The 24,747-nt window shown below is 50.6% G+C and overlaps 1 protein-coding gene across 4 annotated transcripts in view; it reads left to right on the top strand.

The window, feature by feature from the left end:
* Nucleotides 1-607: 607 nt before the first annotated feature.
* Nucleotides 608-24,747, top strand: part of SHISA6 (shisa family member 6) — a 260,549-nt gene continuing 236,409 nt past the window's right edge. For 2 of the 4 annotated variants that reach the window (XM_027517753.1, XM_027517754.1), the window contains exon 1: nucleotides 608-1,290. In XM_027517753.1, coding sequence (XP_027373554.1) covers nucleotides 650-1,290 — 641 coding nt within the window. In that variant the 5' untranslated portion in view covers nucleotides 608-649. The remainder of the gene's footprint in view (nucleotides 1,291-24,747) is intronic. The other 2 variants (XM_027517751.1, XM_027517752.1) reach the window with 1 other exon arrangement.

Consider the following 24,747-nt stretch of genomic DNA (forward strand, 5'->3'; position numbering starts at 1 on the left):
CCGCTCGCCGCCCGACCCCGGCCACGGCCCGCTCCGTCCCTGGGAGCCGGCGGGGGCGCGCGCGCGCGCGGGGCCGGCGGCCGGGGATCGGGCGGCCGGTGCGCCCTGGGGCCGCCGGGCCCCGTCTCGGGAGCGGGCTCCGCGCCCCTCCCGGCCCCAGCCTTGCTCCTCGAGGGCTGCGCGCTCCCTCCCCGCCCGCCGCCCGCCTCCCGGTCGCCCCACCCCGTGACCGGCTCTCCGTCTTGTCCCGCAGGATCCGCCCGGACGGGGCCACGCCGCCGCTGCTGCCGCCGCCGCCCGGAGCCGCGTTTCGGGTCCCGCCTGAGCCGAGCCGCGCGCGGGGCCGCCGCTGCCGCCGCCGGCGGGGGATGGGGCTGCCCAGGAGGCGCGCCGAGCCCGCGGGGGGAGCGCGGAGCCGGCGCGCAGCCTGAACCCCGGCCGCCCGCGCTGGGCTGGTCCGTGCGCACCGCGCGCTGCCGCCGCCGCCGCCGCCGCCCGCCGCCCGCCCGCGCCCCGATGGCGCCATCGCCCAGGTGCCGCTGACTGCCCCGCGCCGCCCGCCCGGCCCGCGCGGCCCCCTTCGGAGCCCGGCCGGCCCGGGGAGCGGCCTGCCGCGGAAGCCTCCCGCGCCCTCCCGCCCGGCCCCGCCATGGCGCTGCGGCGCCTCCTGCTGCTGCTGCTGCCGCTGCTCTCGCTCCAGCCCTTGGACCTGCTGCCCGGAGCCTGGGGCGCTCGCGGCCGTGCCGCCAACCGGACCCTGAGCGCCGGCGCCGCGGCCGTCGGGGGCCGGCGGCCCGGGGGCGCCCTGGCCCGGGGCGGCCGCGAGCTGAACGGCACCGTCCGGGCGCCCGGCAGCCCGGAGGCGGGGAGCCGGCGAGGACAGCCAGCGGCGGCGGTGGCGGCGGCCAGCGCGGCCGTCACCTACGAGACGTGCTGGGGCTACTACGACGTGAGCGGCCAGTACGACAAGGAGTTCGAGTGCAACAACAGCGAGAGCGGCTACCTGTACTGCTGCGGCACCTGCTACTACCGCTTCTGCTGCAAGAAGCGCCACGAGAAGCTGGATCAGCGCCAGTGCACCAACTACCAGAGCCCGGTGTGGGTGCAGACGCCCAGCACCAAGGTGGTGTCGCCGGGGCCCGAGAACAAGTACGACCCGGAGAAGGACAAGACCAACTTCACCGTCTACATCACCTGCGGGGTGATCGCCTTCGTCATCGTGGCCGGCGTCTTCGCCAAGGTCTCCTACGACAAGGCCCACCGCCCGCCGCGGGAGATGAACATCCACAGGTGAGAGCGGCCGCCCGGGGTGAGTGGGGGGCCCCGCCCGTCCCCCCAGCCTCTCTCCCGGCTGCTCACCCCTCTTGTCAGGCATCCCTGTCCTCCTGGCATCTCACCCACCGCCCTCCCCGGGCTGCCTTCACTCTCTTAAGTCAACTTCCCTCCCCTGCCTCTTTGACGGGCAATAAATCAGAGTCTTCGGCGCCCTCTGCTCCATTTCTTCAGAACCGGGAACGCACGCTTTGGTTGGTAGGGACATTTACAGGGCCAAATAGATATTGGTGGAATCCCAGAGTTTGAGTGTAAGAATTGCGCACCTTCCAATAATCCCGGGTGGGGTTCCAGGGTGCAGGTTTCATGGCAGGTGGGCACCTCGCTGTAGGCGCTTATTGCATTTGGTTTTCTGAATCAAGCCAGAGCAGTCATCTTGGATATGGGGAGCTGAACAGTGTTGGAACCTTACTGAAAAGAGTGTGGACTGAATGTTCCCGGGTGTTTAGAGAGATGGGGGTGATAGGGAAAGGGAGCCTCCTGGGTAAGCAGGAATTCAAATCTGTGCATTCCGTCTTGACCAAGGGCAGATGGTTTCTCTTCATTGCATCCTGTCGAGTAGGATGCTTATCTGCCCTGCTGAGACTGGAGGACTTGTTCTTTTAAGCCCTGTGGGCAGAACTCAGAGTGAATGCTGCTTGCTATGTTCAACCCGGTGGGCACCTTTCACTGCTTACACCAGGGAGGCAGTGGGGGGCTGCCTCCTGCCAAAACTTACGCCAAGGGCTCAAGATATGGTTGTCCAACGTTCCACCCTGACTGCCTCCCACCCCACCACCCTAGCTTCCGGAGCACCCCTTGGGAGGTCCAAGCCGAGGGAATGGGGAAACCAGGCTCTCTTTACAACTCAGGAAACCATGCACCCAGGGGACACAAGCTCAGCTCTGATAAATGGCTGGACATGGTTCAGCAGAGTCTTTCAAGGAACGAACCCTGCCCTGGAACGTGCCTCCGTTTCTGGCACATGATGTGGGCACTGCCCTAGTCATGGAGACCACCCCCCAGACCAGCCCTCCTTCTGAGTTTGCCTGCAGGCTCCCACCCAGAGTCCTAGAGCTTCAGCTCATCTCTGCACTCGGCTTGTTATCCTTTTAGCCTGAAAACCTTCTTCCCTCACTGCTGAGGACATTAATCACCTGTACCTTGATGAAGAGAGAGAAAGGCAGATAGAAATTTCTGGGCATCTCTTTTTTTTCCCCCTGGATACTGAGGGTGTTGAGAAAAGATGATGCTCTGTGACTGATTTTGAGTCAAAATCCACAAAGTATGAGTACTTGAATACTGACAAACTTGAGTGTTGGAACTGAGCTTCCGAAAGGAGAGGGGTTTATCGTCATCGCTCATTAATCCTGAAGCACCGTTGCTCCATCCCACCCCAACCTTGTCTCTCAGGGTATAAGTCAGTGGCTGGAGGGAAAATGATGGAGGAGTTGTGATAAATAGTTTGTGGTCAGTCCTGGTTCTTAAAAGCAGAGGGCCGGCGGGTGGAGAGCAAAATAAGGGCAAGGCATTCTGTCCTTCGGGTTTCATCTGGCAAAGAATCCTCTCTCTTGGCTCCCCTTCCTGAAGCAGGTGTGCGGGGTCCTTATTCCTCTGCTTCTGCCTCCAGGTTCCCAGGGTTGTCCACCTCCGCTTTCTTTGACTGTTCTGGCCTCTCGTCACCCCTTCCAGGCTGGCTGTGGTCTCTGGCTGGCTGATTCCCACGAAGCTTTCTTTGGGTTTCTCTCGTCCCCAGGCCGTTCTTGTCTGCACCCCTTGGGGAAACCTGTCCCTTGCCTTTTCCTCTACCTCTTACTGAGTTTATTCATCATCCTCTGGGAGGATGCAGGTGGCCCAAGGAGGCTGGCGCTGGCCTCTGTCCTGTGGGCTGTGACCTTGGAGGGAGACATCCCTGTTGCCTCACCACACTGAATCCCCAACCCACCCCAAACTAGGGTGACTACTGTGTATATAGGTGTGCAGCTCAGTGTGATGCCGTGGGGGCCGTTTCTCTCCGAGCTTGGGGGAGAGAGGTAGCCATGGGAAGGGTGATGAGTTTCGGCCCTCAGACCATTATGTAAATGTGGGCTGTTTCTCCCTCAAATTCACCTCTGATTTTATTCAGTTCACAGCACCTCTTCCAGCAGCTGCAGGCTCGCCTGATCAGTGCTTGGGAAGCCGTCGTGTTGATGCTTGTTAGGTAGGGGACAGAGCCTGTCTCTGTGTTTAAGGGGGTGGGGGAGGGGATGGAGCATGAGCGAGCCATCTAGGACACTCCCCGAGTGACCTTGGGCAGATCAGAGAAACTTATTTTTCAGTTCTGGACCACTTAGGCACATCGCAGCCCACCCCAACCTCTCCCTTACCAGGCGTGGCAGGGTGAGTTTGCACATTAGCAGGAGATGCCCACTGACTCCTGGGTGTGCCCACGTGGTACCACCATGCTCCCACTTTGCTTGGAGGTCACTGTTTGCTGTCCCAGGGAGTTTGGGGTACAGATTGTCTTGTTTGGCAGGGGAGAAAGAGATAAATATTCACACTGTAATGAGTCCTCCCTGGAGAAAGCGAGGGAGAAGGAATGTGTACTCCTCAGAGGTCCACGGAGGAGGTGGGACGTGGGCTCTGTTCCGTACTCCTTGAAATAGTTCAGGAAAGGCATTTCCTTTCTGAGACGGCAAAGGTTATTTGACTTGTTCCAGCGTATGAGCCTCTGTGAAGATGGTAGATGGGCAGACGGGCTGAACGGGAGGGACGTTTGTGGGAGCGATAGAAGGGTCAAAAGAAGGATGTACCTCAGGATGGGCCATCTGCCTCCTCGGGTGTCCAAGCCTGGCTGGCCCTCCGCCTGCCCTGCGCGCACCCCTCAGGGTGGGCCTCCCTCTCCCCTCTCCAGCCCCTGCAGGGAGGAACAGATTTAGTCTTTTCCAGAAGTGATTAGACCTTGCCGTCTGTGTGAGCCATCCCCTTGCGCCCCGCATCTGCAGGGAACCCACCAGCTCTCACACCGAAGCATGTGAGCACGGACTCTCAGCTGGACCCCAGGGCGGGCAGAGAGTGGCCTTGGGGACCAAAGGTGGAGCCGGGCTCTGGTTCTGGAGAGCCCTGGACATCAGGCGCCTGCCTTTCCCACCTGGACCCCACTTCCCACCAGGATCTCAGCCTCATCTGGCCCTTTCCTTTGTACCTGCCCAGGCTGAGACTCAAGCTGCCGGACCATAGGTTGTCCCCGGGTCCCCGCTGAGCTCAGTGTTCCCGAACAGCTTTGGCAACGCTTCCCTGGGGCTGTCTGTTCAGTGAGGGCCTGCCGAGGCCTCCAGGGGCAGGGGCTCTGCCCAGAACATGGCTTCAGGGAAGGGCTCCCTGTTGACATTCAGTTCTGAACCAGCCCGCTCACATTCCAACCGGTTCCTTCCTCCTCCTCACCCTGTGTTGATTCATTAGAGTCTTGGAGATGAGAATCATTCTGAGGAACAGTGTGGCTTTTTTTTTTTTTTTTTAATGGCTAGTGAACAGATGGGTCAGGAAGCTTTTAGGATGCTGTAGGTGCAGTGGGTGAGGCCAGAGATGCCGGGGGTCTTCACTCTGCTGCCCAGGGATGAAGGATGGAGGAATTTAAGGTGCAGATGGGCATGGAGAAGTGCTCAGGGCTATGGGAAAAAAAACCTGAGCTGATGTCATTAGGGAAAAAGAAACGTATTCATGACCCCAGGTAACCTAATCAAAATGGGCCTACATCTTGAGTTCTTCTGCTTATTTCTAGAAACATCAAGGGAACACTGTGTCCTACCTTTTCTGCCTACAGAAATTAATTACAAACCCGAAGAGCCCTGTTTTGTCCGCACAGGCCACGTAATTGCGGCAGCGGGACCACTCTGCCAACTGATTTAGTGAGTTCTCTTCCCAGGTTCCTGGTCAATGAATTGTCAAATCGCTTCAAACACTCCATTTTTTGAGGCACTGTGGGCTGACTAGAATGAATTGATCTAAACCGAGAGTCAACTTGTATTTTGTTTTTATTTTTTTAAACTTCAAATATAGCAGTTTGAGGGAAAGGATAAAAGAAATGCATCTTGCCTTGGACTGAAGGTCTTAGACTTGCATGTTTTCCATTTTCTTGGAGTTAAAAAAAAAAAACCAAAACGCAGAGAGAGAGAAGTGAAATTGTGGAAGAATTTAAGAAGGCTTATGGGAGGAGGGATCAGGGGAAGGATACCAGGAAGACAGAAAGGAGCAAAAATAGGAAAGGGAGGAAGGTGACCAGGTGCCAGAGATGGATTGCATTGCCCAGATCCCCAGCTCTTGGTTTCCTCCTGACCGCTGCAGCCACGTGCGCGTGTGTTCAGTCAACAGATGAGCCCTGCCCACCGGCTATTGGCACCGAGCATTTCAAATCATAAAATGTAAGCCTGTTACCTTTGACCCATGAGGCTAAGCAGAGTTCAGTCTTAAATATATATATATATATATATATCAATTCAGTCGCTCAGTCGTGTCCGACTCTTTGTGACCCCATGGACTGCAGCATGCCAGTCTTGGCTATGCCGGGTTTTAGTTGCAGCATGTGGGATCTAGTTCCCTGAGCAAGGATCGAGCCTGGGCCCCCTGCATTGGGAGCTCAGAGTCTTAACTACTGGACTGCCAGGGAAGTCCTTAAGCAGAGTTCCTTCTTGAGGGAGTGGGTCAGCCATGCAAAAATCCTGGCACTTGGGGAGTCCTCCCTGGAGCGTTGTTTGCTGTCTTCCTGGGTGCTCCACCCCCACCTCAGCCCTGGAAGGCGTGCACTTATGTCCCCTTTCCTGCCCACGCTCAGAGCTCGTTCATTTGGAGAAACCTTCTACTGTGGTCCTAAGAGTTGACCCACAGTTTCCGGCTGCTAGGACACAGGAGGAGAAAGAGCCCAGTGCATTGTTTTCAGCCTGTTTTAATGAGAGATCAGAGTGAGTATGCAGTTGATTTCAGATCAACTGTGCAGGAAGCAGTGGTTAAGAGCTGAAAAAGTGAGCTGACCAAGAGATGATCCCAGACGGACAGGCCCTGGGGTCTGGGAGAGAAGGGAACTACTCTGAAAGGAGCTTCCTCTTCCTAACTCCTCTGCCTGGTTCTCCATGGCCTGAAGGGATGGTCCCAAGGTCTTCAGTTTGGCTCCTTCCCTAGAATCAGTGAGAATCCCCACCGAGTGGTGGCAGGAGCTCCCAGCCCCTGGCTGCTGGGTATCATCACTGGCCTTCTCTGCCACCCCCGTCCCTCCGCTCAAAGTCTCGCAGAAGCTTATTTTTGAAATTAGGATGAATTCAAGTGCATTTTGTCTTACATCCCTTGACAATATATATCCCATGGACCCACAGAGTTATGGTTTGAACTTCCTAGTGTAAAGACCAGATGATGGGGAACGGAACTTTAATGGACTTGATGAGGGCCTGGGTTGCGTTCATTTTTGTGCATGTACTCAGTCTCTCAGTCGTGTCCAATTCTTTGTGACCCCACTGGCTGTAGCCCACCAGGCTTCTCTGCCCATGGAATTCTCCAAACAAGAATACTGGAGTGGGTTGCCATTTCCTTCTCCAGGGGATCTTTCCAACCCAGGGATCAAACTCGTGTCTTCAGTATTTCCTGCACTGGCAAGTGGATTCTTTTACCACTGAGCCCAAGTTTATGTTTGAAATACATTTAAAAATGTGATTCTCACCCCCCACCTCTATCTTAGGAAACACCTACCTTTTATTTCTCCCCAGGTCACATTTATGACTCCACACTGCCAGTGTCTTCATTTTCAGATGCTGCAGACAGGGACGAGGGCTTGGTGGGAAGGTTTATCAGTGCCCTCTCAGAAGGTCTCAGTTCCTTGGGCTTGAGCAGGCTTATTTATCACCCATTCAGGGCACATTGCTAACCTCATCTATATCTATATCTATATCTATATCTATATATATATTTAAATTTCTGGAAGTAAAACCAAAATGTTCTGAAAAGTCAGAGTAGTATTTTCTTTTCTTTTGTCATCCATGGGCGCAGAACCATAGAGTTTTTATTGCAGTCTAGTCATTTAACTTAGCTCTCTAATTTTGTAAGCCAAGCAGCTGGAGCCCAGGGAGGCCAGATGACAATGCCAAGGGTCCCCAGGGAGGGAATGAGTGATCTTGAACTAGAAGGTGCTGGTGTCCTGGGCCACCAGGTCAAGCCTTATCTTCTCACCCGGTGGAAAATCTCCTCTATTTTACTTTATGTATGTGTGTCTTAGTCATCACCAGATAACTTTCAGATATTTAGAGATGTGAGTGACAGCCTTCTCCCTCCTCCTACTTCCCTACATTTTTTTTTCCAAGCCCTTTTCTCATTCATTTTTTTCCATCCACTAAAATGACTTCCATTCACTTCCTTGGTCCCTGGCAGTTTCTCCGAATTCCTTTGTAAAGGGCAGTACCCTGCTCTGAGGTTATTATTATGATCCTTTAATAAGAGCTGAGTAATGCAGACCATTTGAAGAAGGAAAATACAGCACAAGCCAAAGAGTTGTGAACCAGAGCAATGGGTCGTGGATAAAACTATGGGCAGAAACCTGTAATTAAACACACGGGCTGTAAATGCCTTCTATCTCTCCCAGCGATGGGTGGGGATGCTGGAACCCACCAGGTAGATGCACGTTTCAGTTTTTGCCAGAGACCAGAGCACCCCTGATAGCTCAGTTGGTAAAGAATCCCCCTGCAATGCAGGAGACCTCGGGTTGATTCCTGGGTTGGGAAGATCTGCTGGAGAAGGGATAGGCTACCCACTCCAGTATTCTTGGGCTTCCCCTGTGGTTCAGCTGGTAAAGAATCTGCCTGCAGTGCAGGAGACCTGGGTTCGATCCCTGGGTTTGGAAGATCCCCTGGAGAAGGGAATAGCAACCCACTCCAGTATTCTGGTTTGGAGAATTCCATGGACTGTATAGCCCATGGGGTGGCACAGAGTCAGACATGACTGATTGATTTTCACTTTCAGAGTGCCCCCAGACATCCCTTGGCCCCCAAAGTGGGTGATTTCAGGTCTGTCCTCCAGGACGGCTCCTGCATGTAAGACAGCTCTATGAGCCATGGAAGCACCTTCAATGGTGCTCATCTTGCTCTTTCTCAGCTCTGGGCCGAGACACCACAGGGCCAGGGTGCTTATAAATTGAGGGGACCAGAGAAGCTTTGAGGAGGATGACTGATGAAGCTGGAAACTTGGGTTCCATCATTCTGTTGAAATTCACCTCTGTGGTTTGCAGTTTGGGGTTTTTGCCTGCAACATGCCCAAGTCCTCCTGGAAAAGAAGCAGGATGTACCTGTCCTTGTGTGTCATCCTTCTCGGTGGTCGCCTTGGGAAGCCACCTGCCGATTCTTCCCCAGAAATTTTCACCGCGGTTCCTCTCTTGGAAGTGCTTTCAGAGCCCATGTGTGTTGTTTTGACTTTTCATCACGCTAGCATATTTTTATCCTCCTAGGGTAGATGGTTATAAGCATCGATGTCGTGGGGCTGAGGCTGATGAATGAAAGAGGTGTTTGGCTGGTTACTGATCAGAAAGGAGGGAGACCCGCTTGCCCAGGGGCTGCGTCAGCTGCCTCCAAAGGCAGGTTCCCAGAGGAGGCATCCCGGGACTAAATGCATTCGAGTCCTCTGCTCGTGATGACCGCTAGGAAAGGGCCCCTCCCTACATGGAAGGGTGATTACTGCCCTTAAGAAAAACAGCTTTGTGTTCTCACAATGTGTCTCAGCAGACAGCAGAGGAGCTGGGAGAGGGGAAAAAAAGGGGGTTCAATGTGTAGCAAAGGGCTCAAATAACCACCCAGAAAAGATTAAAAATGGTCTCACATTTCTGCATGAGATAGTAGACAGGTAGCCCAACTTTCCTAGTTTGATTCTGAGGGTAAAGGGACCCAATTTCTTTGGGATGCATGCGGCCAGGCATGGGAGTCAGAGCCGGGTGCCTGCCACGCTCTGACTTCCCTCACCTCCATCAGAAATGCCAGCACCTCTGCAGTTTGGACTCAGATGAGGTCACCGCTTGGGCTACACAGCCACTGATGAAGCAGAAGTGTTTGCAAGCATAGAAAGATGGGGTTTCCGGTGACCGTTGCTGGGAGAGTCCTTGCGTGATAACTGTGCCTCCCCAGACCCCCAAAAGTACATTCGTTCCATGGGGTTGATCACAGAAATGGAGCCAGGATGGGGCAGGCTGAGTTTAAGGGCAGGTGACAAGGAGCCACCAGGTGTAGCAGTTGTGGTCAAGTCTTGTTTCTCTTTGGTGCTGGGGAGGTGGTGGGCTGCGCTGCTGTGGGTGGGGCAGGGTGCCTTCTTCTCAGTTGGGAGCCAGTGGGTGCTGAGGGGCTGGGGCAAAGCCTCTGCTCCCACCAGCTCCATACGGTCACTCTGGAGCACTCTGGGAGGGGTCACTTCTGCTCTGCAGCTGGCCGTGCCCCTCCCTCTGCTCAGGCATCCAGAAGTGTCTCCCTGGAGCTTCTGACGCACGACCGCATCACCCGTCACTCCAGAAAGCCGATGTTGAGGACCTGAGAGCTCAGTTAGGTGAGGACTCAAGGTCATGTGGATGAAGCAGGGGTTGCAGGGGATGGGGAAATACTCAGAAGAGCACCCCTCCTCCAGGACTTCCCTCTGTACCTGGCATCCTGTGTGAGCTCACTGCATCCTTTTACCACCCTGAGTCTGGAGCCCGTTTAACAGATGACAGAATCAACTCAGAGAGGCTTAGTAACTTGTCCAAGATCACACAGCTAGTCCTTAGCTGGCCACTGTCTCCTTTGCGAGCCAGCAGGTCACCTGGCTCTCACCTTCCTGAACATAAATGAGTCAGTGATGCTTAGACTACTTGAGAAAGCAAAGAAATTGTCCCCTGTTGTTATTCAGTCACTCAGCTGTGTCCAATTCTTTGTGACCCCATGGACAGCATCACACCAGACTCCCCTGTCCTTCACTATCTCAGAGTTTGCTCAAACTCATGTCCATTGAGTTGATGATGCCATCCAACCATCTTATCCTCTGTCGCCTCCTTCTCTTCCTGCCCTCAATCTTTCCCGGCATCAGGGTCTTGTCCCCTGAGATGTGTCATTTCTGTAAGGGACTGGAGAATGAATGACCTAAGGACCGGGGTACCTCAAACCTGGGCTGGTGGCCTCACTTGCATTGCATGCAGGCATAAGGCACCCGAGGCAGTGAAAAGGGCTTCTCTTCGAGAATGGATTATACTGGTGGAGGATTGTGAAGACAATACCAAGAAAAGGTAAAAAGTAAAAACACACAAAAACACACTGGTTTTAATTGGAAAAAAAAAAAAGACCATAAAACAACTTCTCCCTTAAACCATTGCAATATTGAAAGGACGCCCCCAGAGCAATTCTGCAGGAGTCCTGGCTCCTGAGAGGAAAGAAGCGATTTGAGGGGCGAGAGGATGGACCTCGCGCCATTCTCAGTTTTAATTACAAAGATGTACAGCTCACAAACAGCTCCATTTATCACAGCTCCCCACTCTGCCCCATTTATAACATTGAGCACAGCACTCGCCAGACCCAGAATCCCGGCCAGCTCACCCTGCCTCCCCGCTCTACTTCTGCTCTTTCTCGTCTCGATGTTCTGCGCCTTGCGTTCTCATTCCTCAATCTTCACTGGAGTTTCTCTGCTTCTCCAGGCCTCAAGCCATCTGTCCTGAAAAGCCCATGAAAAGGAAAGAGCCCTGGGTTTTGCTCTCTAGCTTCAGCCATCTTGACCACTGGCGGTGGTCATGGTCATGGTCACAGCCATGGTGGTGGTCCCTGGCAGAGCTCACATTCCTGGGTCTGCAGCTTAGGTCCTTAACCCTCTGATCAAGGCAGGTGTGGGAGCGTGGAGGTTTCTGGGCACTGTTTGCAGCCCCTACCCTGGTCAGAGGGGCAGGAGAACCCTGGACCCTCTTGCCCTGGAGCCACTGTCCCCACCTCGGGACCTGTGGAAGCTGAGTTCCAGCCGGGCTCTGGGTGGCCACGCACTTGGCCCCGTTCCCCAGCGTTTGGAAGGGGAGTCACAGCTTTCTGCAGGCTTCACAAACACTCTCATTCTTCCTTGCTTTTTTGGCATTTGGTCTCGTGTACTGTTCCCATTAGCTCCGACATTAAAGTCTCATTACTTAGGACATCTGTCCTCTGGACAGAGTCGCCATTCCCTCAGCCAAATATCCTCTTCTGGGAGGGAGGCTTCCCACCCAGACAGTCAACACTTCCCTCTTCCTTCCATCCTGCTGGTCCAACGAAGAGGGATTTGAACCCTGGGAGTAGGGGCCAGAGTGAGAAGGAGGGCAATATGTCCAGAACCCATCCACCACCCCACCTACCCCGGACTCTGAGGTCCTGGGGTACAGACCCCCGGGATCTGGGGCAGGGAGGGGGCCGAACCCCATACTAGCAAAGAAGATGTGTCCAGGAGAGCTTTGCTCCCTCAGTCCTCTGATCAGCCTCGGATCCTGTTGGTAGGGCCTCTGGCCTCAGTCACCCCCATGTCTGGGCAACTGAAGGTGGCCCTATGTTAACCAGCCCACGTGCTGAAGCTGCTCCAGAACTTTTGGAAGAATCTGGACTCCAGTCTCCCTCTTGGATCTTCTCTGCCTTTTTATTGTATCCTGAGAAGCCTGCCTGAATATTCCCAAGAATGCTGTCCCGTTGGCTTGGAAGGCTCTTCAGGCTAAGGGAACTCACTCAGCTCTTCTGTTCTCAGATCCTCAACAGCCAGCTTCTTACCCACCTCTGGGCCAGTGCCCCCTCCCCCACCCCGGGCATCTGCGAAGAGAACCCGGCTTTCAGCAGAGGATCTGCCGCTTCTCCGTCTTTTAAGTCACATCATTAAAATGTTGCTTCTTGTTCCTTTCGGTGTCTTTGACCACCACGGCCTCTGTCTCCATCTGTCCTTCTTTTGATTCCTCCTCTGTTGAGAGTCCTTTTATTCCTTTGCTCGCTTCCTCTAGTCCTCCTTCTTAAACTTGTCCTGTCCTGCTGTAACTTCATTAGACTGCATCGATTCAGACTCTGCTAATTCAAAATTTATCCAAATGGGACCTCGGTGAAGTTGCTTTTCTTTTCTCTTGTCTGATAAAAAGCTGATGAACAGATTAATAACTCAGACGAGACCACAGGGATGGTACGGGGTGCATCCACCAGCCAGAAAGACAGACTGTGTTCAAGCGGGCTCTTCTGCAGACGATCGGCATGCTAATTACAAATCATTCTTATCTCTTCAATAAAGTAGCTCTCCGAAGATCAATTTTTTTTTTCTTAGCCTAGTTGGTAATCCTGCAATGGCCCAGGAAGCAGTAAAAATGCATTTCCTTTCAAGTGTGTTATAATTTCCACGTCTGTGTTATTGAGTGGGATTACTAGCCTGCCCCCATTTCTGCTGGATTGGTGATGCTTGCCCGTCGAGCTGCTTCAGATTCCCTTTTGAATTCCCTCTGGGGGCTCCCACTAATTTCCCTTCTTTTTGTTTTCTGTTCTTTTGTATTTCCCTGAGGTTTTAGAATCCGTAAACTCTCTTGCTCTCAGCTTTGATGGATTATGCCACCACGTGGGGCTCCCCTCACTCCCTTGGGCCACAAGATGACCAGCTGGGCATGAGAGGTTAGGGACCTAGAAGCAGACAGGATGGCTGGCCCTGTCTCTGGGTTTAAGAGGACAGAGATCTCTGTCTTGCCTCCATCCGTTCTTTCCCTATTATCTGTTCCTGCATCTCCGTCCCGACACCACTCTTTGAACTGACCAGGCAGCATTGCACCCACTGTAGGACAAGATAGGATGTCCCTGTTATTGTTCAGCGGCTAAGTCTTGTCCGACTCATTCTGAAACTCCATGGACTGCAGCACGCCAGGCTTCCTTGTCCTTCACTCTATCCCAGAGTTTGCTCAAACTTGAGTCCATTTGGCACACCACTCCAGTGTTCTTGCCTCGAGAACCCCATGGACAGTATGAGAAAGGATATCCTTAGAGGCATCCTTACAGGAAAGGACCTTGGCCTCTTTCCCTTGGCCTGCTTTGGTGGCTCTCGAGGGACCCCTAGCTAAGCCCCCTTCCTCTCACTCCTGGAGGTCAGCATCTGTCTTTCTATGCCTTAGAGCGTTTCCTGAAGATAGGAAGCAGGCTCATCACAACTTCTGTCACTTTCTGTGCCCATGACCATGGGTGAGCCCCTTAGCGCTGCTCTGGCCTGTTGCCCTGCTCTGGGCTGGGAGACTCTCCGGTTGTGGAGGCGTGTTCTTCTCCAGCCCCTTCTGTTCTCAGCACACCTGAGAGGCTCAGGTCCACAGAGATAACTCGTGTCCTTAAATACGCGGCAGCCCTGGGCTGAAGGAGAAAATGCATTTTCCTCGCACACTGTACTCATATAAGAATGCTCTCTGCATGTGGCCTCCTGTGAATGCTTGTCTTTAACATCTTAAACTCATGGACCCTCTTGGTTCCCAGGGGCAGATGACACATTTTAGTGCCTCTCCCTGTGGGCGCCAGATGTGTCTAGAGCTGGGGCTCCCTTTCCCCCTGGAGGTGGTACGTTCTCTTCCTCGGATGCAATTCTCGTTCAGTTAATTCTCGTGGGAAGCCAGTATTGACTTCCTTCTGAGGTCTGCCCACTGGAGCATGGGCTTCCCTGGTGGCTCAGCTGATAAAGAATCCACCTTCAATGCAGGAGACCCCAGTTTGATTCCTGGGTCAGGAAGATCCCCTGGAAAAGGGATAGACTACCCACTCCAGTATTCTTGGGCTTTCCTGGAGGCTCAGTCAGTAAAGAATCTGTCTGCAATGCAGGAGACCTAGGTTCAATCCCTGGGTTGGGAAGATCCCCTGGAGGAGAGCCTGGCAACCCACTCTAGTATTCTTCCCTGAAGAATCCCCAAGGACAGAGGAGCCTGGTGGGCTACAGTCCATGGGGTCACAAACAGTCGGACACGACTGAGTGACTAAGCACAGTGGAGCAACCTCCACCCTTGGGTACCCCACCCTTTCAATAGTTGCATTGATGTGAACTTGAACTTGGAAATGGCAATAATGTTTATAATTTTTTTTTTAAGAAAGAAGGAAAGAAGAAAGAGAAAAGAAAACAAAGAAAAAGGGATGTAGGAAGAAGAAAGAAAAAGAATAACCGAATCTTTGGTAGAAAATGTTGCCCTGGTCCGTCTAACCCATTTGCCCTTTTAATGCCTGGACAGAATCCTCGTTTTGCTTTTTGCACCCTAGTGGAAGCCTGACTTGTGATGGTCTCGCAGGGAGGAATGGGCACTCAGCACTTGGCTTGCAGATTCCAAGTTCAGAGTTTGGCAAAGCTGGTGTGTGACCAGATGCATTTCTGACCTCAGGCCTGAGTGGAAAATATGGGCTGTAGGTGGTCCCTTCCAGAATGACCCGTAGCCACAGGCCTGCCATGTGGCTCCCTCTCCATGGCAGGCGTTTTGCCATCTGGCTTGCCTGAGTCAGCTGCCCGGCTCCCCTCTTCCACCTGTATACACGTGCTTTCCTTGTGGTTCTATTGGCTGAGGCTCTGTAGACCCTGGGAGGTTGTATTTGGATTTATTTATTAGTCAAGTATTTAAGTAGTACTTACAAGGTACCGGATTCTGTTCTAAGTGCTCTACAAATACAAACTTATTTAATCCTTGTAATAACCCTAAGAGGTGGACGTTATTTTGAGACCTTAGTATTTTGGCCTTAGTTTTTCAATAAGGACACAGAACCTCAGGGCACTTAAGCAGCCACCTCATGATCACCAGTATCCTGAAAGTGAAGTGAAAAGTGTTAGTCACTCAGTCATGTCTGACTCTTTGTGACCCCATGGACTAGAGCCCTCCAGGCTCATCTGTCCTTGGAATTCTCCAGGCAAAAATACTAGTGTGGGTAGCCATTCCCTTCTCCAGGGGAATCTTCCTGACCCAGGGATCGAACCCGGTTCCCCTGCATTGCAGGCAGATTCTTTACCGTCTGAACTAGCAGGGAAGACCCACCAATATCCTGAGTTGTCAGAATTATGACCCAGGTAGTCTGGCTCCAGACTCCCATATTTAGCTAGTAGGTTATACTAGCTTCCTCTTGCCTCTCCTGTAGATTTATGCCTGTGCTTATAGCAAATCGAGAAGATGACTCCAGCAGTATCAACAATAAGAGCAGCGGCAGGTTCATTTATTAGCTCGTCTATCACCTGGCTGCCCAAGTGGTCCTGCTAACAGATCTTGGTAGCATTTCCATTTCCCCATTTCCTAAGGGTAGCTGCCCTTCACCCATTCAGATCTTTGATGGATGCTCAGACAATCCTAAATGTTTCTGAAAAAGTCTGCACGTAGTGTAGATGCTACCGAATTTCCTAGGCCTGGGTAGATTTTCACGTGATTCGTGAGACAAGGGTGGTGCGTGGGGAGGAGACGCTATTAGGGATGAATCACAGTTCCCTGGGATGTGCATCGACTCTGTGCCAGGCCTGAGGCTGGCCGTGGGGGACAGGTGCCCACGGGGTTGCAGGGATTGCCCTGCTGGCCTGAAAAGCAAAGCAGGCCAGCTGAGCTTTCCCTTGCTAAGTTCGGCCGTGGTTATTGGCTGTGATGAATTCCGACTGGGCCGGGGACAACTCGGACCTGGGGAACGGCTGGGTGCAGATGCACAAACATTGTTATCACAACAAAAGAGATTCTCGCTATCCATTCGGAGCCTCTGTGTATGTGGAGAGCAGTCTTGTGCACACACAAAGCTGGCAGCTGTGTTTTTCAAGTGGACTGTGAGAGAACCAGGAAAAGGAGAACTGAATCAAGCCATTCTCCTTGGTCCATGTTTATTAAAAATATATTCACTTCAGTTGTCTGGAGTGTGTGTTTCAGAGGATAAAAGCACCCTGGCTGCCCAGCAGATAAGGATGAAGCTGAGGGGAGAGAGGATGCTGGCTATTTCCCGAGTGGCAGGGTCGAGTAAAAGCTCAGTCATCCAGGACTCAAATAACCAGAATATTTCATTTAACCAGAATAGAACGTCTACCCTCTACTTTTAGGAGAAATAGCGCAGAAGTAGCAATCAGAATTGTCCATGGTTCGTTCCGCAGTTTTTATAGGAATTCCATTTCCCAGCTTGTCTCCATCCCACTGAGTCTTCTCTGTGAAGAGAACTAAAGATTAGGTTGGTGGCCCTCTCATGGAAGAACCTTGCATTTTTTATAAGTAATTATATTCAGTATACTCTACTTAATTAGGCAGGAATGCTTTTAGAAAATTCTTCAAAAACAAGAGTGTTCTCATTAGTCGCTAGGAATAAAAAAACGTTAACCAGAATAGCTTATTCATGGAATAGTTCATCTGTTTGGCCTTTTATCATCCCTATCCGAAAGCATAATTTTTTTTTTTCCCTGCTCCTCCGGAAAAGAGAAAGGTCCTGATTAAGAGTCTCAACTCTCCGGCTTGCCTTGCTCTTGGTACTGAATAACGTACTGAACACCAGCTAGACTGATTTCCCCCCTTCCATGGTGTTTATGTGGCCCTGAGAGCCAGAGACATGGCAGAGGCAGAAGGCTGGCCTCCATTTGTTCTGCTTCAGCAAGCAGAAATATACATGGGATCTTCATGGAAAGTATGTGAATTGAGATCAAAAAGACTTTTGAGATAAACTAAGTGTTCCTAGCTTCCCCACTTCATCTAAGGGGAACCTAAGTTTTCCTTTCTGCTCAGTGAGTGATGATCAGGACAAAACAGTTCCAGGTATTTTATAGGGCACTCTTTTGCCACGTTTGTTTTCAAACTTGGAAACTCCGCAAAGTCCTGGGACTTCTGGATGGAGGGCAAGAACTCTGTAGAGTAGGGCTTGTGCAGAGCAGGGGTCTAATGAAGTGTACTGGTGTTCTACTCAAGGGTTTCATTTGGTGGAAGATTGCCTGCTAGCACAATGTAAAAACTTCCATTGCTGTTGATTTTGATGGTGATGACTCACTGAGGTGAATAGAAACGGGCAGTTGGGTGACCACTGAGTTCTGTCTGGGTAGATTTTTCTACTAAAGATTAAACACACTGTACAATGTCATATTCAGAGACCATTGTAGGAAAAAGTAAGTAGTAGGTGAAAAAATAAGTATGATTAAGTGATGGAGGATTGGAAGGAAGATGGATGGATGGAGGATGGATAGATGGAAGGATGGATGGATGAACTGATGGAAGGATAGGTAGGTTGATGTTTGGGTAGATGGATGGGATGGATGGATGGATGAATAGACAGACAAATGGGTGAATGGATACTTCAGTGGTATAAAGTCAGCCTCTGTAGTTGAACCCACTTACATTTGAAATCTGGATTTACCGCTTATTAGCTGTGTAACGTTCAGAGTTAGAGTAGGAGAGGTTCAGAAAAAGAACGAGACTGGCATTCTACAGGAACAGATCACCTTTAATGAGGTGAGAAGGGGCAGCAGTCAGATTAGCGAGCTGCTGTACTTATCTAAGAAAAGAGTAAGTATATATAGGGATGTATGTAGAAAGCTACTGTCTTAAGGGGGCCTGTTCTTCTCCAAGGTTGCTGGGAGTAGTTATCTCTTAAACAGCTGGGGCAAGGAGTTCTGGAGATCAGCCAGAGGCTGGGCTGGCTTGGAGCTGGGCGTAATCAACCTAAAGTCTGTTTTTTGCTTTGGGTGAGAAAGTTCTTTGTTTTGCCTAGAATGGTGGGGAGGACCTGCAGGGGAGTTTTAACTCCAGGCTACCTTGAGCCATGCAACTTTCCTTCAAGCTGTGTGACCTTGGGCAAGATATCTAACATCTCTTAGTCTTAATTTTCTCATCAGTAAACTATGGTTACCAATAGCACCTACTCTATAGGGTCCTTTTGAGGATTATATAAGATCACACATCAAAGAGTTTAGCACTATGTCTGGCACATAGTAATTGCTCAGTAAATTAAAGCCTTTAATTTCCCAAGCTGGCGGGACTATGAAGCAGAGTTATAACCAAGGTTTTCTTTACTTTTCTAATGTTAGGAAATCATTTGCCATTTTGAGACAGATTTCATGTCTTGAATGCAAGTAGCACATATCAGAATGTTGACTGGGCTTGGTCCCTACAGGGGTTGTGATAACTCAATACTTAGGAAAATGCAAACTCACTTTCCTTCCTTGAGACCACTGACAACATTAACCAAGGTGTTAAGCGAATGAATAATTGGTCTTGACCTGAACCACTCATAGACTAATTGTTTCTCCACGCCCAAATATTAACTGGCATTTGCTAAATTAGCAGACTCAGCTAGAAAGACTGGGAGAACTCATTCAAGCTGACAATTCCTGGGAAAGTGAGCAGAAGGACATCAGGACTCCAGCAAAGAAGCCCTGAGTTGAAATTTCAGTTCCATCAATGTTTCGGTCCTAGAATTAGCCTGAGCCTCAGTTTCGTGTTTAAAATTGGGGTAACTGTAGCTGTGAAGGTTCCAGGTTTGGTACAGGCACCATGCTGGATGAGGCAGGTGAGGCCCTGAGAACCCGTTCAGTGTTCTCCACGTGTAAGATGCAACTCAGTTCAGCAGATGGTTAACACACAAACAATGAGTCCTGAAGAACATGAACATTTCCTGGCTTGAGTGATCAGAATGACTGTTTTCCCTGCTCAGATTTGCTGCCCAATTAATTAACTCTCCCCTGCTTGCCACACATTCACAGACGCCAAGGAATCCATGTGCGGCGAACCAAAACAATTAGGTAGATAATTCAGGCAAAAAGCATCGCTTTGTTTCCTGTATCCAGATACTGCAGTGAAGTGGCTCTGGGGGAGGGGGAGGTTGGGGAGTTGGGATGAGCAGAACAGAGAACCAGATTCTTCAAGTTCTTAAATTAGAACCTCTGTAGTCGGCATGGGGGGCGGGGGGTGGGGCTGCCCTTGGCTGGGAACCGGCTTCAGTCCTCACTGGCCAGTCTCTCTCTCCCCCCTAGATTCTCTTTCCCCAGGAAGGTCTCTCTCTGATCCCTTCTCCCCATCTCTTGCCTTCTGGATCTCTTTCTTTCTCTGAGTTTCTCTTTGACTCTGTGTCCCATTTTCTCTCTGGCTCTGTCTGCCTGCCTGTTTCTGACCCTTTGATTCCATTCCCTGCCCCGCTCCCTGTCTCACCGTCTCTGTTTACTCCCTCATCTCTGAATCTTGCCCTCTGCCTCTCTCTGGCTCTGAGGCTCTGACTCTCTTCCCATCTATTTGGCTCCCTTTCTGTCCATCTCTCCCCGACCCCCACTTCCCTTCTCTCTCTGTCTCTACCTCTGTCCCTCTGTTGCTCCCTCGCTCTCTCTCTCTCACTGTCTGACATTCTCTCTCCCCTTCTTCTGAGTCTCTGCCCCTTCCTCCGATCCCTGAAAGAAACGGCCGCTCTATTGCAAAATCCCCTTCATTCTTCCTCAGTGACCAATTTTCTTTCCTACGGTGAGAAAGTAGCTCAGGCCTTAACCCATTTCCTCCGGCGTATCCAAATTAATTAGGTGAGGCTGGGATCGCACATTTCAGAATTAGAGTAATATTTATTGAGCACCCTGGAGAGAAGGAGATGGAAAGTGGAGAGGAAAAGGAGTGAGGAGGGAGGTCACCGATCTGAGGAGCTGAGATAAGGGGGTGTGAGGTGGTGGACGGGGGCCCAGCACCATCCAGGAACAAGGACCACCTTTCTGACTGCCCAAGGGCGCCGGGCAGGGGGGAACCCTAGTGGGGCCGGTGCTCAGGAGGCAGAGAAGCCTGCTGTGGGCGTGGCCTCCTCGGAACCACACAGGGCTGGGTCCCTGCAGCCTAGCTAGCCTGTCTGTTCAGCACACGTCCTTCTCCTTTGACTGGGCAGCCCAACGCAGCCCTGCCAACAGGCCACCTGGAGAGGGTATCACGCAAGTCATTACCTTCAGGAGGAGACAGCTTGGCTGTAACCCAGTTAGAACTCCTCCAGCAGCAAGCAGGGATGCTCTGGGGCGCCTGATGTTCTCCAGAGAGGCGTCTTGCCCTTCACTTCTCAGCCCTCAGCATCGGCATGGCTTCTCAGGATTGAGTACCAAGAGCCACCCCTTACCCACCCCCAACCAATCCCAAGAGTCCTGATTGCAGGTTGAACATCTCTTCTTGGCCAGGTCCTCCTTGGCCAATAAGCCTGGAGTGAATCTGCTGTGGGTTTGCCATTTACACTGTCCATATGGACCGAAAGGATGCTGGGTTGAAAGCCCTACAAAGGCTGGGACGGAGATACTCTTCGCTCCTTTCTGTCTTTGAATAATGGCCGAGCAATGTGCCAAGACCCAGAGATACACTGAACGGGTCAGACACACAAGATCCCCTGAATTTCAAGATGTTCGTCTCAGTGTTGCCAGCCCTGCTTGTCCCAGAGCCCAGTCCAGTGTCCCATCTTGGTAGATATTGCAGGAACTAGATTGCATTGAGCGTTAATCAAAGACCTACTTCACATAGTGCTATGTACATGTGGCTCAGAGTTTCTCAACCTCGCCAGCACTTTGGGTGGGATAATTCTTTGTGGGGGTTGGGGGGGGAGGCTGTCTTATGCAGTGTGGGATGTTTAGCAACATCCTCGGCTTCCGCCCACCAGTTGCCAATTGACTTCCCTCCCCAGTTGTGTGACAATCAAAAAATGTCACCAGACATTGCCACATGTCCCCTAAGGGGCAAAATCACTGTCATTCACGTAGATTTAGTCTTGACTTTCCGAAAACATGGACTTAACCACTTGACTCTGTTTCTTCTTCATAGATTTCCTTCATAGATAAGAACTTGAGAGGCAAGATAAACACAGAAAAAGAATGTAAACTTTTTTTTTTTTTTTGGTAATAGTCGCTTTATTGAGATGAAATTCACCTACTATAAAATTCATCCTGAAATTTAGAAGTGTCCAGTTCAGTGATTTTTGTACATTTTCAGAGTTCTCCAACTATCACCACTGTCTGGTTTTAGAATATTTTCATCATCCCCCAAAGAAAATCTGTACCTATTGATAGTCATTCTCCATTAACCCCCCCATCAGCTCCTAGTAGGGCTTCCCTCGGAGAAGGCAATGACACCCCACTCCAGTACTCTTGCCTAGAGAATCCCATGGATGGAGGAGCCTGGTGGGCTGCAGTCCATGGGGTCACTAAGAGTCGGACACGACTGAGTGACTTCACTTTCACTTTTCACTTTCATGCATTGGAGAAGGAAATGGCAACCCACTCCAGTGTTCTTGCCTGGAGAATCCCAGGGATGGGGGAGCTTGGTGGGCTGCCGTCTATGAGGCCGCACAGAGTCGGACACGACTGAATCGACTGAGCAGCAGCAGCAGCAGCAGCAGCAGCAGCAGCAGCAGGGCTTCCCTGGTGGCCAAGAGGTAATGAATCCACCTGCCAGTGCAGGAGACACCGGTTTGATCCCTGGTCGAGAAGATCCCTTGGAGAAGGAAATGGCAACCCACTCCAGTATTCTTGCCTGGGAAATCACGTGGACAGAGGAGCCTGGCGGGCTACAGTCCATGGGGTCACAAAGAGTTGGACACAAGTGAGCAGCTAAACAGCAGTAACAGGCCCTGGTAACCACCAGTCTATTTTCTACCTCTATCGATCTGCCGAATCTGGGTATTTTATATGCGTAGAATCATAACCTGTGGTCTTTTGTGACTGGCTTCTTTCAGGTAGCATGTTGTTTTCAAGGTCATTCATGTTGTAGCATATATCAAAGCATCGTGCTTTTTTAAGGCTGAATAATAGTACTTTGTGTGACTACACAATATTTTATTAATCCATTCATCAGTTGATGGGCATTTCGGTTATTTCCACCTTTTGGCTATTGTTAATGTCGCTGCTATGAACTTTCATATACAAAGTTTGTGTAGGCATATGTTTTCATTTCTGTTGGGCACATACCTAGGAGTATTCTAATTGCTGGGCCATATGGCAACTCTATGTTTAATATTTCGAGGAGCTGCCAAACTGTTTACCAAAGGGCCTGCACCGTTTTGCATTCCCACCGGTAGTGAGTGAAAGCTCCAACTTCTCCACCTCCGTGCCAACATTTGGACTTGTCTTTTGGTCAAAGCTATCCTGGTGGGTGTGAACATATATCACACCATGTTTTTGATTTGTGCTTTCCTGTTGACTAGTGATGTTGAGCTACTTTTCATGTGTACCTTCTTTGGAGCAATGTCTAATTCTATCTCGTCCATTTTTAAATTGTGGTGTATGTTTTTTATTGCTGAATTATAAGAGTTCTTTAAATGTTCTGAATGCAAATCTCTTAGCAGAAACATGATTTGCAAGTATTTTCTCCCATTCTCTGGGTTGGCTTTCATTTTCTTGGTGCTATTTTCTGATGTAGAAATGTTTTTAGTTTTGATGAAGTCGAGTCTGCAAATTTTTTCTTTTGTTCCTCCTGCTTGGGTGTCATATCTAAGAAACCTTTGCCAAATCCGAGGTTACAGAGTAACTTCTCAATTTTCTTCTGAGAGAATATAGTTTTAGCTCTAATATTTGGGTTTATGATCCATTTTTAATCAATTGCTACATATGGTATGAGGTGAGGGTGCAGTTTTATTCTCTGCGTGTGGATGTTCATTTGTTGAAGAAACTTCTTTTCCAGTGATCATGGAATCCTTGTCGAAAATCAGTTGAACATAGATGTATAGGTTTATTTCTGGACTCTTGAATTTGATTCCATTGGTCTGTACTTCTGTTGTTTAACTGTTGACTCGCTACTTCCTTACCATGGAAAAATGGTAGGAAAGTGTCTTTCATAAATAGGGTAAAGGAATCTAGGTAATTTGTGTGGATATGTGGTTAAAAAAAAAATATATATATATATAATATTGATCACATTTTGGGATTAAAAGGGATCTTCGAGGTCATTTTAGTTTAAACCATTTGTTTTGCTGCTGGGGAATAAAAAGGTTAAATTTCAATTTCAGAGGCTAACAAATCTGTCTGAACATTCACAGCTCATCAGCGGCAGAGCTGGTACTAGAACCCAAATATCTCGATTTTGTAGGGCAGTGTTTTTTTCTTATTCCTAGGCCTCAGGTCTGCCCGAAGTTCTTTTACCAGACTAGTGAGGTTCTGTCTTCGCCTCTGTCACTTCTTGGTCCACAGAAGTGAATGAGGTGGTGACGTGTGTGTGCTTTTCCTCCTAGAGCCTGAGAAAAAAAAAAGCAAGCCAGCACGGGGAAAGCATTTGGAAAATCTGAAATTGCTGTATAAATGCCACTAAATGATAAGATTGCCAGCTTGCTACTTCTCTCCTAGGAAGGTTCAGCATGTCAGAGGCAGAATAATGAAAGGGAACAATTCACTCTCAGACTCCTTTTTAAACTGCTGTGGTTGTCACTTTTCAAGGAAGGGGGCAGAGTGCGGGGAGCTAGAAGGAAGCCTCGGGGTGGGCTGGGTGTGGCCAGATCTCAGGTGGGCTGGACTGGCTGGGAGAGGACTGGAAGCACACTGCCTCACCCATGCCTGAGGGATAGCCCAGGTACACGGAAGAGTCCTTGCCTCGCTCATGCAAAGAACTGGGCACCTGACCCTGAAATGACCATGTCCGATGGTGGTCCCTTGGGTCTCCTCAGAACATCCTGTGTGTCCCTGTTTTCTACCAACAGTAGCATCACCTGTGATATTAACCTGCAGAAGGAGTCTTGTTCCAAACCAGGTGCGGGAGAGATTTCCCCTAAATGCTGAGCCCCTAGACGGTAGGAACAGTGTTCTCTTTACCCGGGTCTCTGCCGTGACTGAGGTATGCTGAGTCCTTAATTAATGCACATTTGGTGTTGAGTGAATGAAACCTGCTCTTGTGGTACTGGGGCCCTTGCAGAGAGCGTGGACCTCTCCAGCTACAGCAGCATCTCTGTACATGTCTCTTTCCTCTCGTGTATTTTTCTCTCTCTATGTTTATGATTGCTCCATCCTCTAAACTCCAGCTGCATTCACTGCCTGCACCGTCCTTGTATTCTGATATTTATCATTTTGTCTGTACATCCTGCCTTTGCAGCTAAAGCACCCCTTTATTTGACCATGGGAGCTGTGTTTTGTACTTATTTGGGCCACCTGTATAGATACACTCTCCTTGGTGTGTGTCTTTCGATGGGGAGGTTGATCCCCCTGATATTAATTACTTGCCACTGAACTGGGGGCCAACAGTGACCACTTTTCACTGCAGTGACATTCCTCACGGCACCTCCTGTAGTATCTGCCTGGCATAGGGGCCTACTTGGGGAGCCTGCATTTTGAAAGGGCTCAGAGTTCATTGGTATGAAATGAATCGCAGAAAGAAACCACAACCACAATCTTTTAATACCTGTCCCGCCAGGCATGGCAGCCTCTCCTCTATATCCCCACTGGGCCCAACACCAGATGATGCTGTGGCTGTAACTGAATACTGGGTCTCCATCCATCAAAGGGCCAGTGAAAGTCGCCCAGCCAGCTTGCTCACTGGTTTGGTGAATCTCACTGTGTGATCTC

The sequence above is a fragment of the Bos indicus x Bos taurus genome, chromosome 19 (genome assembly GCF_003369695.1).
Source record: "Bos indicus x Bos taurus breed Angus x Brahman F1 hybrid chromosome 19, Bos_hybrid_MaternalHap_v2.0, whole genome shotgun sequence".
Taxonomy (NCBI): domain Eukaryota; kingdom Metazoa; phylum Chordata; class Mammalia; order Artiodactyla; family Bovidae; genus Bos; species Bos indicus x Bos taurus.